The sequence below is a fragment of the Drosophila albomicans genome, chromosome X (assembly GCF_009650485.2).
Source record: "Drosophila albomicans strain 15112-1751.03 chromosome X, ASM965048v2, whole genome shotgun sequence".
NCBI classification, from domain to species: domain Eukaryota; kingdom Metazoa; phylum Arthropoda; class Insecta; order Diptera; family Drosophilidae; genus Drosophila; species Drosophila albomicans.
The window spans coordinates 33014886-33027749 of NC_047627.2; the positions used below are offsets into that span (position 1 = coordinate 33014886).

Sequence of the window (12864 nt, forward strand, 5' to 3'; positions counted from 1 at the left end):
TTATATTTGTTAATGATTTTCTGAGCAATTTGGGTTAAAGTTATTTTAGAGCATTCACAGTGCGGTGCGATTAGATTACGATGCTTTTCTTTTCTTGTTTTTTTCTTTTTCATTTTTGGCTTTGTTTATGGCTGCAATACGGTTGTCGCTCCGAAATTTCCGAAGACATTGCAGGCAAACATTTTAGCGCTTTTAATTGGTATAACATAAAATCGGGAGATAGCAAAAAAAAAAAAAAAAAAAAAAATAGACAAAAGCAGCGACATAGACATAGAGAGACATTTATAGATTTATAGTATATGCAGCTCTACTATCTGGTTTTTTTTTTACTATATTTGCCAAAAACAATAATAATAATCATAATAATTTCTCATGCCTTTGCTCTTCTGGGGAATTTGATTAGCGCCGCCCGATATTGCGGCTACTAACGAACTGATCCAACTGATCGCCAGTGTCTGGGTCTGCTGGGTCATTCCCCGGCAATCCGGAATATTAGATTACCGCATGATATTTGATTAAGATTTGTTGTTGATTACTTAACCGAATCTCCTTTCTCTCACTCAGGTGACTGGCAGGCAGTTTCGGCCTCGAATCGTTTACAGAATTGGGATTACAAGAATGCGCTGAAATTATTGCATGCCAAATACGGCATCTTTCCCTATTATCGTGTCAGCGTGGAGAACAGCTATACGATACCCTATGACTACATCATTACCCTCGACGAAGGCGAATTGGGTCTCCCCGACAAGTATTTCTATGGCCCCGATGCGGACATCGACGTTGTCAATGGCTACAAATTGCTCTTACGTGATTTTGCCATCAACATGGGTAAGTCGATGGAATAACTATCAATAAAATCGATTTAAAGAATCTCCTTTATTGCAGGAATGGTTGCGCGAGAGGCGAATCTATTTGCCGATGACATTTTCCACTACGAGCAACGCATTGTCAATCACATTGAGTCCGCCAAGGCAACGGGAGAACGTCAGCTAAACAAATTGCTGCGTCTGGCGGAGCTCAAAAGTATTGCGCCATCGGTAAGCAAATACGAAACTAAGCTCCAGCGAATGCAGTTAGTGATTGAGAATCCCTGTGAGAACGAGTTGGTAATCAAGCTTGGCAGTCAAATTATCTCCAAATCGAAATACCAACTCGTTTCTAATCACTTGCATATGTGAAAGTCCGCTCTGAATCAGACCGTAAAAGAAAAAGCTGAAGGACAGTTGATGAAAAAAGGGGTTTTAGATTTAATGTGTTTGAGATCAGAAATAGTTACGACAAAAATCGATGTAATGCAATTAGAGATTCAAATTGTTACTTGAAAACTATAAATTGAGCTGTACAAAGGATAGACTGAAACTAAGAAAAAGCTTAAGGGCAGATCGAAGAAAGCTAAAGAAGGAGAAGTTCAGATTTAATGCGATTGAAAGACTGCTTGGCTTTATTCAAATATTCAAATTGATTTGTTGCAATTAGACGAAAACAAGAGAAGTTGTTTTAGAAAGCTTTAAATTTAATTTAAAATCATAAACAAAAGCTATACAGAAATAGAAATTTTGTTTAGCACTTTCATCAACATTGCAAGACATTGTTCAGTATTCAATTTAAGGCAGCAACTAAATACGATTACGAAACAGAAGATTATAAAACAAAAAAGTGTTTAGCACTTTAGAAATCAATTCAAGGCAGCAACTAAATACGATTACGAAACAGTAAAATATTAAAAAAAAAAACACATTTTTCAACTTTGCAAGACAACGTTAAGAACTCAATTTGTTTATTTATTTAAAAAGGTTCGATTTAATTAAAATTACACCTAAATTATTTCTAAAGCACTGGCTGCAAAGTCCATTGGTTAGAACTCAATTTGAAACATCAACAACCAACAACCAATAACTTCTTTCAACTTCTTCGATTACACTTTATAGCTGCCCATTTTGGAGTCACTGAAGGCGATCTTTCCCAACACACACATTACCGAGGACACCGAAGTCCTGGTGCGCAATGTCGAAGTCTTTCACGAGCTGTCCACGCTAATCTCCACATCGGACAAGAAGTAAGTTTCAGTCATCCACAATCTTTTGAAAATGTATTAACAATCCATTTACGTTGCAGACCAATTCACAACTTTATCGTGTGGTCGCTGGTGCGTCAAATGCTGCCTCATTTGTCCAAGGAATATCGCACGCTGGCCGAGAACTTTGATCATGGCATCTACGGACGCACGGCGAGCTATCCGCGTTGGCTCTTCTGCAGCAAAGTGGTGCGCGATTGGCTGCCCTTTGCCGTTGATGCACTCCAGCAGAAGCCACCGAAGCAGCAATTCGAGGCAGCTGACAATCGCGTGCGCAACGGCATCGATCCGCATGCTCTAAACAAGACGCTGGGCAATGAAAAGTTCTTGCAATTGATGTTCTACAGTCTGCGAAATCAACTGCAGGAGTCACTTAGTCAAGCGAGTTGGTTGGAGCCAACGGCACGACAATTTCTGCACAAGAAACTAAACGAGATGCGTTTGCAGTTTGGCATACCGGGTGAGGTGCTGGATCAGCCGCAATATATTAGCGACTACTACAACGAGCTGTTGCTCAGCAATTTGAATTTCGTGGAGCACCTCGAGTCGATTTGGACATTCCGCCGAGCTCGCATGGAGGATAAATTGAAGACTCTCAATATGCTGGATGTGTGAGTAGTAAAAATAAGTTTACTTGTGATCAGTTTAATCATTTAATTCACTTTACTTGGCAGCATTGTGTCCGAGATGTATACAAGGGATCATCCGCAGCCCATTGCGTACTCCAACAAGCTGAACATGCTGCTCATTTCGCGTGTGCTCGTCAACAACAACTACTACGACTATCGCTACCCGGTGTAAGCTGAAATTGTTTCTATTTATGTTAAACTCCCTAATTAATAATCCTTCTTCCCTTTAGTGCCATCAATTTTGCTCGAATTGGCACCGACATCCTCGAGACCTTGATCAACAATTTGTCCGTCTTTCTGCTGCAATTCAATGCCCAGGGAACGGACATCAGCGATGCGGTGCCAGAAATCGAATACGCTCAGCCCGATGTGAACTGTTTGGCCGCCGGACAGCCGCCGCATTTGGCCTGGGAGCTGCGTCAAATGTCACAGGAGGCGCTGAAGAGTTTCCATGTCACGCTGAGTGCTGCACGCACTGCGGCACGTGCTCTGAGCAGCTTTGTCTCGGCCATCGATGCAGGCAATGCCATCCAAGGAGCGGGCATCGATCAGGTGGTCACCTACGATGCACTCGGACTAACACAGCGATTGCGTGTGCCCGGACTGCGTTCGTACAATGAGAACGAGCTCTTCACGCTCGCCTACATGCAACAGCATTGCAGCACCTCGATTGCGGACAAGGATTATGCACGCATCAAGCCGCACGTTGAGCGTCAGCTGGCCGAACGCTATCTGTGAGTCGGAGTCAACTTTCTCTTTACACCAAACTAACCTCTATCTTTCTGTCTCTTTCGTTGCGGTGCAGCTTCAATGCCACCTGGCAGCATATACAGTTCCTGCCACGCTCAACGGATTGCGCCGCCTCCGAGGTCAGCTGCTCCAACTTGCTGTGAGGAGGAAGTGGACGAGGAGGAGGAGGAGGAGGAGGCGAATGGACATGCAACAATTGTACAATTCCTTAGTTCGGCCACACATATTTATTGTACTTTTTTTTAACATCCAAGCACACACACACACAAACTCACAGATACTGATGGAGATATGGAGATATGCCAGACACAACACACAACAGACAACACACACAAAACAAATCGCGCTAATAAATCTAGTTTGTAAGACTTAAGCTATAATAATTAGTATATGTTGAATAATTTAGCTGTAGTTCTCTGACCACGAATTGCAACAAATTAACAAAACGAAGCCACTGTTGACATCACACACACAATTTTACGATCTTTTGCGACAATTTTGAATGCATTTGTCGAAAATGTACAAGTATCGTAATTAATTAACATGCTTAAGTAGAATGCCTGAAATGACCACATAATAATTCCATAGTTCTATAGTGCGTAGTAATCTATAATCTTAGGTAGCTGCTAAGTTCCTGTATAAATTGAATTTACTGTATCGATGATGCGTTCGTTCTTCACGGCGTAAAATCACCCATTAAAAAGAGAAGACGAATTTTTTTTCACCAGAAACACAGATTACAAAACGTGTACACTGTTTTTTTTTTGCTGTAACTTGGTCATGTGCTAAAGGATATGTCTTTTTGTAATAAGAAACAGCTTAGTCATCGAATTGCATTCAAGAATTTCGAGATTTTCAACAAAAATTTTTTTCAAAAATTTTACAAGGGGGGAGCATGCAAAAATTGTGTAAAAACCCAAAAATCCGCTGTATCTCGGCTATTTGAAGGACTACAGGGATGTCCTTTGGTACGTAGATAGTCCTTAGTGGGTAATGTCTGAAATTGCAAAGAAAAGGACGAAAGTCCTTTAAAATGTCGAGTTACAAGGACTTTTTTGTTAACCGAAAATACTCAATAACTCAGCTATATCCTGATGGATCCTGACAAATCCTGTGTCAACCAATTTGTATTAGTGAGATCTAGCAACTGGCCAAAGGACATGCAAATCGTCCTTGTAGTTTCCGAGATATCCTGGATTTTGCGGTTTCGACCAATTTTTTGCAGGCCTTGAACTGCAATTTTTCAAGTGTTGGATTCCTAGATGACCCCCCAATTTTTTGATGCCGATCGATAGAACTCATCCTTACGAGTTGATTGCACATAGTCCGGACGAAATGTGACAGGATATGGCCAAGTTATGAGCCTTTTTCCATGAAGATAATTCTCTTGCAGGCCCATAAAAGTATGCAATGTTTCAGTAATTTTCGCGTACTTGGCTCATCCTAAAAGTATGCAACATAAATATTACCTATCAAATATGCAGCTTTATTTGACTGACCCTGAAAGTATGCAACATAATTTTTATGTAGCAGGTGACTTTTTGTGTTTCTGCTTGCTGCTGATTTCTGTTCGCCTGGTATTTCACCTGCTGATTTGACAATTTTTAGCTGTTCGCGATTCGAGTGGCCAACGACAAAGCCACCCACCAACAACTGCTGAACTAATCCAACTACAACAACAGCAACAACAACATCGTGTACAACAACAACCACTTGATTTTGTAGCATACTTTTGGTGCATGCAAAATATTTTTTCAGGAAAAATGAGAAAATAGAGTATAACTGGAAAACTAAAAGGACGATTCGAATGATTTTTGGCATGCAGATAGTGCGCATTGAGACAAGTTAAATTAGGTTTTTTTCCCAATTTGAGAATTTGTTTTCAATGTACATATGTGAACCGTTAAATGTTATTCATATGTATATTATATAGACTTATAAGATTGTGAGAGAGATTTTCCTTGTCTGTTCCCAATGTAATTCTCATGTCTGCTTATTTCAAACATTTCGCTTTTTATTAAATTCCGTTTTAAAATTTGTGCTAAGGTCATATCGAAATGAATGTACATTGAATTTGTTCGTACGCTGCATAATAATTTGATGTGCCCTTTGCGGACAGAGGAAGACAAACGTTTAAGGGACAGTCCAAAAAAGAATTGAGAAAGATTCAAATCACGGGAATGGATTGAGATTCCAAGCTTAACCTTCGCTTTGATTGCCAAAACGCGCTTCGGTTGCCACGAAATCCTTGAGGTAATTTGCAATGCTGCGATGCAGTTCATCATCGGCTTGCGACGTCAGCTGAGCGCTCAGATTGCTGGCAACGCTGTGTGGCAGAAGAACGAAGAAAAAGAAGAGGCTAGTAAGGAAGAATAGATAAGGAAAGGTGCATAGAATACTTGACAAAGAGTTTCCAGGGCGCTGCGCAATTGGGATTGTTGTAGAGATTGCTCTGTTGACACTGCTGCTGGAACTGTTGGCGTTGCAGATACAGTTGCTTAAGCTCCTCCGGCATAGCCAATTGTCCAGCTGAGGGACGTGGCGTCTCCTCTCCATCCAGGTGCACCTCCTCCGGAATAACTTGCAGTTGCCGTTGAACTGGTTTCTCACGCATTTGCTTGGCCAACAACTTATTGGCCTCGATCTTAGCCCTCTTCAGCTCGTGTTGCTGATGACGTCGACGCCACTCGCTCACCTGTTGCTTTTGCCGATCGAGCTCGGCACGTTCGTCCAGCGCCTGCTGTTGCCTCTCCCGCTGCTCGGGAGTCAACGCTTTTTGTTGACTTTGATACAATTGCGAGTCAATAAAATCCAGCACCTGCTTCTCGTCTTTCAACTCTTCCTCAAGCGTCTGCGAGAGAAAGAATTTGCCGTTGGAGGATCGCAAGATTTTCACCTCTTTGTAGCGCATATCGTTCGGCTCGAGTTGTTGATGCAGCTTCTGGCGTTCCTTGAGATACCGATGACCTGCCCAGAAGCGTTTGCAATACGGTGAGTTTCCGGGCTTTAGCGCCAGCGGACTGCAATGAGAGAGATAGAGAAGGAGAGAGAAAGAAGAAGAGAATGGTTACGTGAGGTTACTTTGGGATAAACATCAAAATTGGCGCTAATAAATCAAAAGCAAAATGTTCCAAGTCGAAGTTGCTGTTTGCCATTTGGATGATTAGCACACACACACACACAGAGAAAGAGAGAGAGAGAGAGAGAGAGAGAGGGAGAGAGAGAGAGAGAAGTCAGGCCGGCTAATTGCATCAGCCTCGCACGCCGATAGCGTCATAGTATCGCATGGCCGCTCCACCCAACCGCCCCCTTGAGAGTCCCGAAGCGTGTCTCCATTTTGGGGTTTCATATGGCCTGTCGACACGCAATTCCCCACAGTGGAAAACGGAGAGAGAGGGAGAGGAAGGGAGGAGAGAGTAAGAGAGAATGCTCATCAAAACAAAGCGAGGAGAAAAGGCACAAAAGGTGCAAAGGCGTCTCAAGGCCAATGTCAAAAATAGCTAACTGTTTGTATACCCTGCAAATTCGAGTGAGGTCAGTTCACTTGCCAGCCGAGAAGCATTTCATTAGCTTCAATTTGCAGTGCAATTAATTAATTTGCCACAGTCTCAACTGACTTTAAAGTACAAAATGTAAACTGATAAACAAGCAAATTTTAGTGAGATAGTGACTTTCGATAAATTGTTAAATCTGTTTTAGATATTCAGAAGACAATCGATAAATTGTTAATCTTACAGTATTGGTAAGTCTATTTGGATATTCATCTGGCAATTGACAAATTGTCGAGTCTATTTTGGATATTCAGTTGGCAAACGATAAATTGTTGATTCTAACAGCTTTCAGCTGGCAATCGATCAATTGTTAAATCTCTTTTGGATACTCATCGATAAATTTTTATTTCCTACAGATCTCATCTAGTAGTCGATAAATTTTTAAATCTTACAGAACTTATTAATTGATAATTTTTTAAATCTAATGAAGATATTTAGCTATCAATCGATAAATTGTTAAACTTTGCATCTCTCATCTAGTTATCGATCATTTTTTTTATTCTTACAGCTTTCATCTAGCATTCGATCAATCGTTAAATCTATTTTGGATATTCAGCTTACAATCAGTAAATTATTATATCTTTGAACTATTTTCTAGTATTCAATAAATAGTTAAGTTCACAGTGATCGATAACTCGTCAAATCTATTTTGGATATTTAGCTAGCAAACGTTAACTAAGCTACTTTAGATATTTCTAAAGTCCAATCTGGAATTATCAATACTAATTGTCAAATTGCTGCAGCGAAGTTCGACTGTAAACTGCGGATAAGATATAAACTTGGCACATTCTTCAGTTTCTCGGTTAATGCAGTCAAAAGTTCGATATTTTGTGTACATTCTTTGTCTGAAATGTTGCAAACTTTCTGTAAGTTAGCGTATTGTTGTCTCTACGTCTCGGGTTCGGGTTGGGGTTCGGGTCTGGGTCATCAGGGTTAAGGTTGCTATGTTAATCGTCATCTATGGACGTCTCTATCCCTTTTGCCCTTTCGCGGGTTTTTCGCACTCCAGTTCTTTTTGCAGCTGAGCAAATAATATGACACAATCAAAGTGGGCAAAATGGAAATGGCAAACGCTAAAGACAAAAAACCAACACAAAAAAAAACAAAAAAGGTGAATGGAGAGAGGAGAACATTGAAATAGCAGTTTCATTAATAAACCGCACCGCGATGAGGCAAGCTCTGACATATCCAACGATTCTTACATAGCTTAGCAGAGGGGTGGGGGGGAGGTGAACGTAGGAGGGGGGAACGCGCAAATTTATTGATCAAACAAATAAAGCGCAGCAAATAGCAACAACAAAAACAATAAGTGGAAGGAGCGCTCGATTGAAATATGACAAAGAGCAAAATAGAGTTTAGTCATCGAGACCTCGTTTCTAGCATTTTAAGCTCAAGTTGATTGCGAAAGGAGAGGGAAGAAGAGAGAGAGGGACAGAGAGAGAGAGAAAGAGCTGTCCCTTTACCCCTCCCTCCTCGGCACAACTATTTTTCACAGAATGTGCAAATTTTATCTCAAAAGTCAGCGCGAATTTCAATTGCAAACAGTTGTCGATTATTTGGCTTTTGCTCGTAGTATTTGATTACGAGAATTCCTCATATCAGCGGAGCGCAAAAAAAAAAACTGCAAAAAAAAACATAACGAAACAACACAGTTGCCAAATAGCTCTGCTTCAGGTGCTACCGCTGAGAGAGGGAAAAATTAAAGAGAATATAACGCGGGGTATTCTACATATCTATCTCTCTCTCTCTCTCTAGCTTTCCTCTCTCTCTCACTTGCTTTCAAGTACAAACTAAGTACGAATTTTTTGGAAATACGTAAACTCGTCAGCATAATATCATTTGTATGCATATAAATAGTGAGTCTTCCTATAGACGAGAAGAGTTGAAGCATTGTTCCAGGCGATAAGGGGAATTAGGGGCTGACGGGTTAAATAACAAGATCTGAATGAGAGAATGTATTCTAAAATAGAGTTCACTTAAAGAATTGATAACATTAATCATAGATCTTTTTGCTAGTTTCTGTAACGTAATAAATAGATGATTTAAAAATATTATAATACTCATATTATGGTAAATAATCTTAATAATAAGCATCTAGGTTACTCTTTCAGCATCGAATTAAGAAATCTATGAATCTTGATATGTGTGATAAAACTAAAATTATTATGATATTAAATATAATTCTAATACTATACTACAAACCTTTGTCTATGCTAAAATGCAGGTTCACTAAACTACAAAAAACAAGTAAAACAGCTACTGTCGAGTGTGCTAGACTATGAGATACCCACTACCCATTTTGGGTAAGAGTAGAACAATTCGGTATTATTCTTAAAATATACCAAATTAATATACCACAAAAATACTACATAGCGTACAAAATATTCCAGATTGTCAGCCAAAGCAACTAACACCCGTTGTAAGAAGGAAAGAACTTATTAAATTACTTATACAATTTGTATCCGATCGCAACGACATCGGATACGGATACGCTCCCTTCTACTTATTACTATGGAGGCACAAAATTATACCTTATGTAGAACGAAAAACAAATAATTATAAGATATCAAAAAATATAATAGCGACTTGGTTTTTGTGTTGTAACTACAATTTTGCCTTTAATCAACTTTGGTGCCAAAAAGGGTTAAGTTTTACCCCGCATAAAAATTCCCTAAAAGGAATATGCCATAAAAAATAAAACTATAAAATCATTCTGAAAGAATCTCTACAATCACTTAAGTTGCCAATTCAGACATGAAATGAGCTTAAACGAAAATGATATTAAAGAATCATAGATCCATATATCATAAGAAAACTATGAAAAATTCGAAATTTTGGTAAAAGAACCAACTTTAACGAAGCCATATATGTATAATAATAGATCAAGATTTATTTAAATATAACAAAATTTATAAAGAAACTTTACAATAAGAAACATTTTAAGCTCTTCATAATGCTGAATTTATCTATAAATAAATGTTCATTTCAATAACAAACAAACAGCATCAACATCAACACTAATGTAAGCAAATTGATCTACAAAGCAAGTCAAATATTGAAAACAAACTTGGTCTTCATTCAGTAACTGTTGAAAATAGAAACATGAAGAAAAGATCTGTGAATAACACGAACAACACGAATTCCAAGTGGAAAACGATGACTTAAAAGTTGCTAATAAATGCTTAAGCATAATTTAAATGACAAGTGGAACGAATGTTTGTAACTTGTCACAATGTTAATGTGACAGGCTGAGAAGTGTTAACATTGCGATGTTAACACGCCAAGAGCTGTAATTAAAATGTAATGTGAACTGAAACTGAAACTGAAGCTTGACCGACTAGCAGATGCCCTAGACTATGGTATACATAACTCAACATTATTTGTGGGATCGTTGCTTATCAATTCATTACTCATTTCCTAATGTCTGCCCTGCTGTCCGTCGTCTAGTTAACGTTGAACTAGCAAAATGTATGTAAAGCCCATGTTGATGATGATTGATAGCGGAGTATAGATAGCGACGAGACATCAATTGTGATTATGAAGTCAACTAGTTTTGAACTAGGAAATGGCATAAGTATCATAATAACAATAGTCGCGAGTTGCGTCTCTTTAGCGGGTCAAGTTCAACTTTAAGGTTCGACACCGAATGATGACGCTTGTCAATGGGCGCTGTTGATAAGCCAGGTGAACAGCAGCACCAAATATGTGTGCTCTATTATGTATGTGTGTGTGTGTGTGTGTGTAGAGGTAGCAGTCGGTAGTAAATATTTCTAATCACAACGCTGCGCGACAAACAAAAACGAAAATACAACACGTCAACACAATAAACTGTTAATGCACAACTATGAGATACCCTTTAAAAAAAAAAAAACTCTTTTGGAATATCGACAATTCAAAAATGTTGTTGAAGATTCGAGATTAAGAAGAATTGCAAACCAAATAAAGTAATGTTTAAAATTTGCCATATTTTTTAATCCCTTAAAATTATAGTAGAATCTTTATTCCGTCAAGCAAACATTTCGTATAAAAGGGAAAGATTCGCATATTTTTCATTTTTTATTTCTTTTAGCAAAAGTATTTTTAATTTTGTATTCCTTTCGTTAAAAATTACGGACATAAAGGAAAGATTCCTTTGTTTTTAATTTTCTAATTCTTCAAGCAAAATTTACAGACAAAAGGGAAAGATTCCCACATTTTTAATATTAATATGTTATAGGTGACGTTGGTTCCGAAAGACTTTAAAGAACAGTGTAAAATCAGATGTCATATTTAAAAGCCCAAGTTTTCATAGAGTCAGAGATATGCGTTCTAACATAGGCCAGACAAACGTGGCAAAAAATACAAAGAATTTAAACAAAAAGGAAATGAACTATATTGCAAATTTAAGTATTTAGCTCTCATAGACTTTTGATATTTATATACGAATAGACTTGTTGCTTGTAATAATTTGATTTTGAAATATGAGGTACCAAATTTTAACACTTTAGCTATAATAGCTGCAGTCTTTTTTTGTATTATTACATATATTAAATATAGTATGAAATACTGAATTCAATTATCGAGTAAAGCAAGTACTTGTTGCTGTAGTCTTCGACAAGAGCCGAGCTAAGAGGCTTAGGCTTAGGATGTTTAGATAGGCAGCAGCAACTTGCAAATGTTGTTCACAGCACCAGCATTCCTCATTTTATCACCCTTACTAAAAGGGGTATAGCAACAACAACAGCAACTACAACAAGAGGAGCCGAAAACTTTGGCACTGTTGTTGTTGTTGTTGTTGTTGCTGCTTTATTTGCAAACGTTCGCGCGGAACATTGAAGTCGACTTCGCTGCTCTTGGGTGAGTAACTCCACCAAAGCAGCGACGTCGTCGTCGATGGCGTCAGCTGCGCAAAGCGTATGTGTGCGTGTGTGTGTGTGTGTGTGTAAGCACACTGGCAAAATCAAAGAGAGCGAGAGAGTGTGGAGAGAGAGGCGCGTTCGCTGCTTCGCGTTGCTCTCTACGAAGGCGAATGGTGGAGACCGATGACATCATTTGCGAACACACGAAATGAACACCGACGCCAGCTGCGACTGCGAGACGTCGACAGCGCAGCAGAATTTGTTATTGTTATTGTTATTGGGGGGCGCAGATTAATATTTAGCATACATATTGTTCAATTGTGTACTTACAGCATCTGCAGCGTGAGGCGCATGGCATTGCGCGATGGATCCCCGGCAACATCACCATTAGCGTCGACATCGACGTCGACGTCGACGTCGCCATGGCCATGGCCAGTCGTCAGCATATGGACGATGTGCTGGTCATGCGGCTGCTCCGTATGCGACAGCAGCTCGAGCAGCGCACGCCGCTGTGCCGGCAACAGCAGCTGCGGATTGTGGGCGAGCGGCACCACTTGTTGTTGTTGTTGTTGTTGCTCTTGCTGTTGTTGTTGACTGCACTCTGATGGCTGCAGCTCCTTCTGCTTGTAACGGGCGCTGCTCAGCGGCGTTGCATTTGGCACCGGTGGCGGAAGCGCCATCTGGCGGCGCACGGCACGCGCTGGCGGCTTGTTCCCACGACGTCGCTGTCCCAGCTGACTGGTGTCGTCGCTGCCGCGTTCAATGCGCGTGAGCAGCAGCTCGAGCTGTTCGTGCGCCGCCGCCAAAGGTTTGCCCATTGGCCTGGGCGTGTCCAGATGTGGGCGTGAGCAAGTGTGTCCTGGGGCGACATTGTTGTTGCGACTTTGCCGACTCGTCACTGTTACGCACCTTTGCCTAATGCTGCTAGCGCCACCTGGCGTTCGTGGTGCTGTTGCGCTGCTGCGGCGCCTGCGCGCGTTGCCTTCTGTCAGCAATTTGCTGGCGTCCATCGCTGCTGCTGC

The 12864-nt window shown here is 40.2% G+C and overlaps 2 protein-coding genes across 3 annotated transcripts in view; one reads left to right on the forward strand and one right to left on the reverse strand.

The window, feature by feature from the left end:
* LOC117571650 (protein gone early) overlaps positions 1 to 3772 on the forward strand; it is a 36101-nt gene extending 32329 nt beyond the window's left edge. For both annotated transcript variants that reach the window (XM_034253903.2, XM_052005506.1), the window contains 7 exons: positions 565 to 828; positions 886 to 1037; positions 1929 to 2056; positions 2116 to 2685; positions 2749 to 2871; positions 2934 to 3437; positions 3509 to 3772. In XM_034253903.2, coding sequence (XP_034109794.1) covers positions 565 to 828; positions 886 to 1037; positions 1929 to 2056; positions 2116 to 2685; positions 2749 to 2871; positions 2934 to 3437; positions 3509 to 3596 — 1829 coding nt within the window. In that variant the 3' untranslated portion in view covers positions 3597 to 3772. The remainder of the gene's footprint in view (positions 1 to 564; positions 829 to 885; positions 1038 to 1928; positions 2057 to 2115; positions 2686 to 2748; positions 2872 to 2933; positions 3438 to 3508) is intronic.
* A 1679-nt stretch (positions 3773 to 5451) lies between these two features.
* On the reverse strand, positions 5452 to 12852 carry LOC117577715 (putative mediator of RNA polymerase II transcription subunit 26). Its single transcript, XM_034262618.2, has 3 exons — positions 12173 to 12852; positions 5853 to 6473; positions 5452 to 5779 (listed from the first exon to the last, which is right to left on the reverse strand). Exons 1-3 carry the CDS (start codon positions 12850 to 12852, stop codon positions 5653 to 5655), a joined length of 1428 nt encoding a protein of 475 aa, XP_034118509.1. The 3' UTR covers positions 5452 to 5652.
* Between the last annotated feature and the right edge of the window lie 12 nt (positions 12853 to 12864).

What these genes read in the sequence shown, in the direction of transcription:
- LOC117577715 (XM_034262618.2), bottom strand. Translation starts at nt 12,852, where the DNA reads ATGGACGCCAGCAAATTGCTGACAGAAGGCAACGCGCGCAGGCGCCGC. An exon ending in CGCCTCACGCTGCAGATGCT is followed by an intron (nt 6,474 to 12,172) that starts GTAAGTACACAA and finishes CTCTCATTGCAG; the next exon opens with TCCGCTGGCGCTAAAGCCCG. An exon ending in CCCTGGAAACTCTTTGTCAA is followed by an intron (nt 5,780 to 5,852) that starts GTATTCTATGCA and finishes TCTGCCACACAG; the next exon opens with CGTTGCCAGCAATCTGAGCG.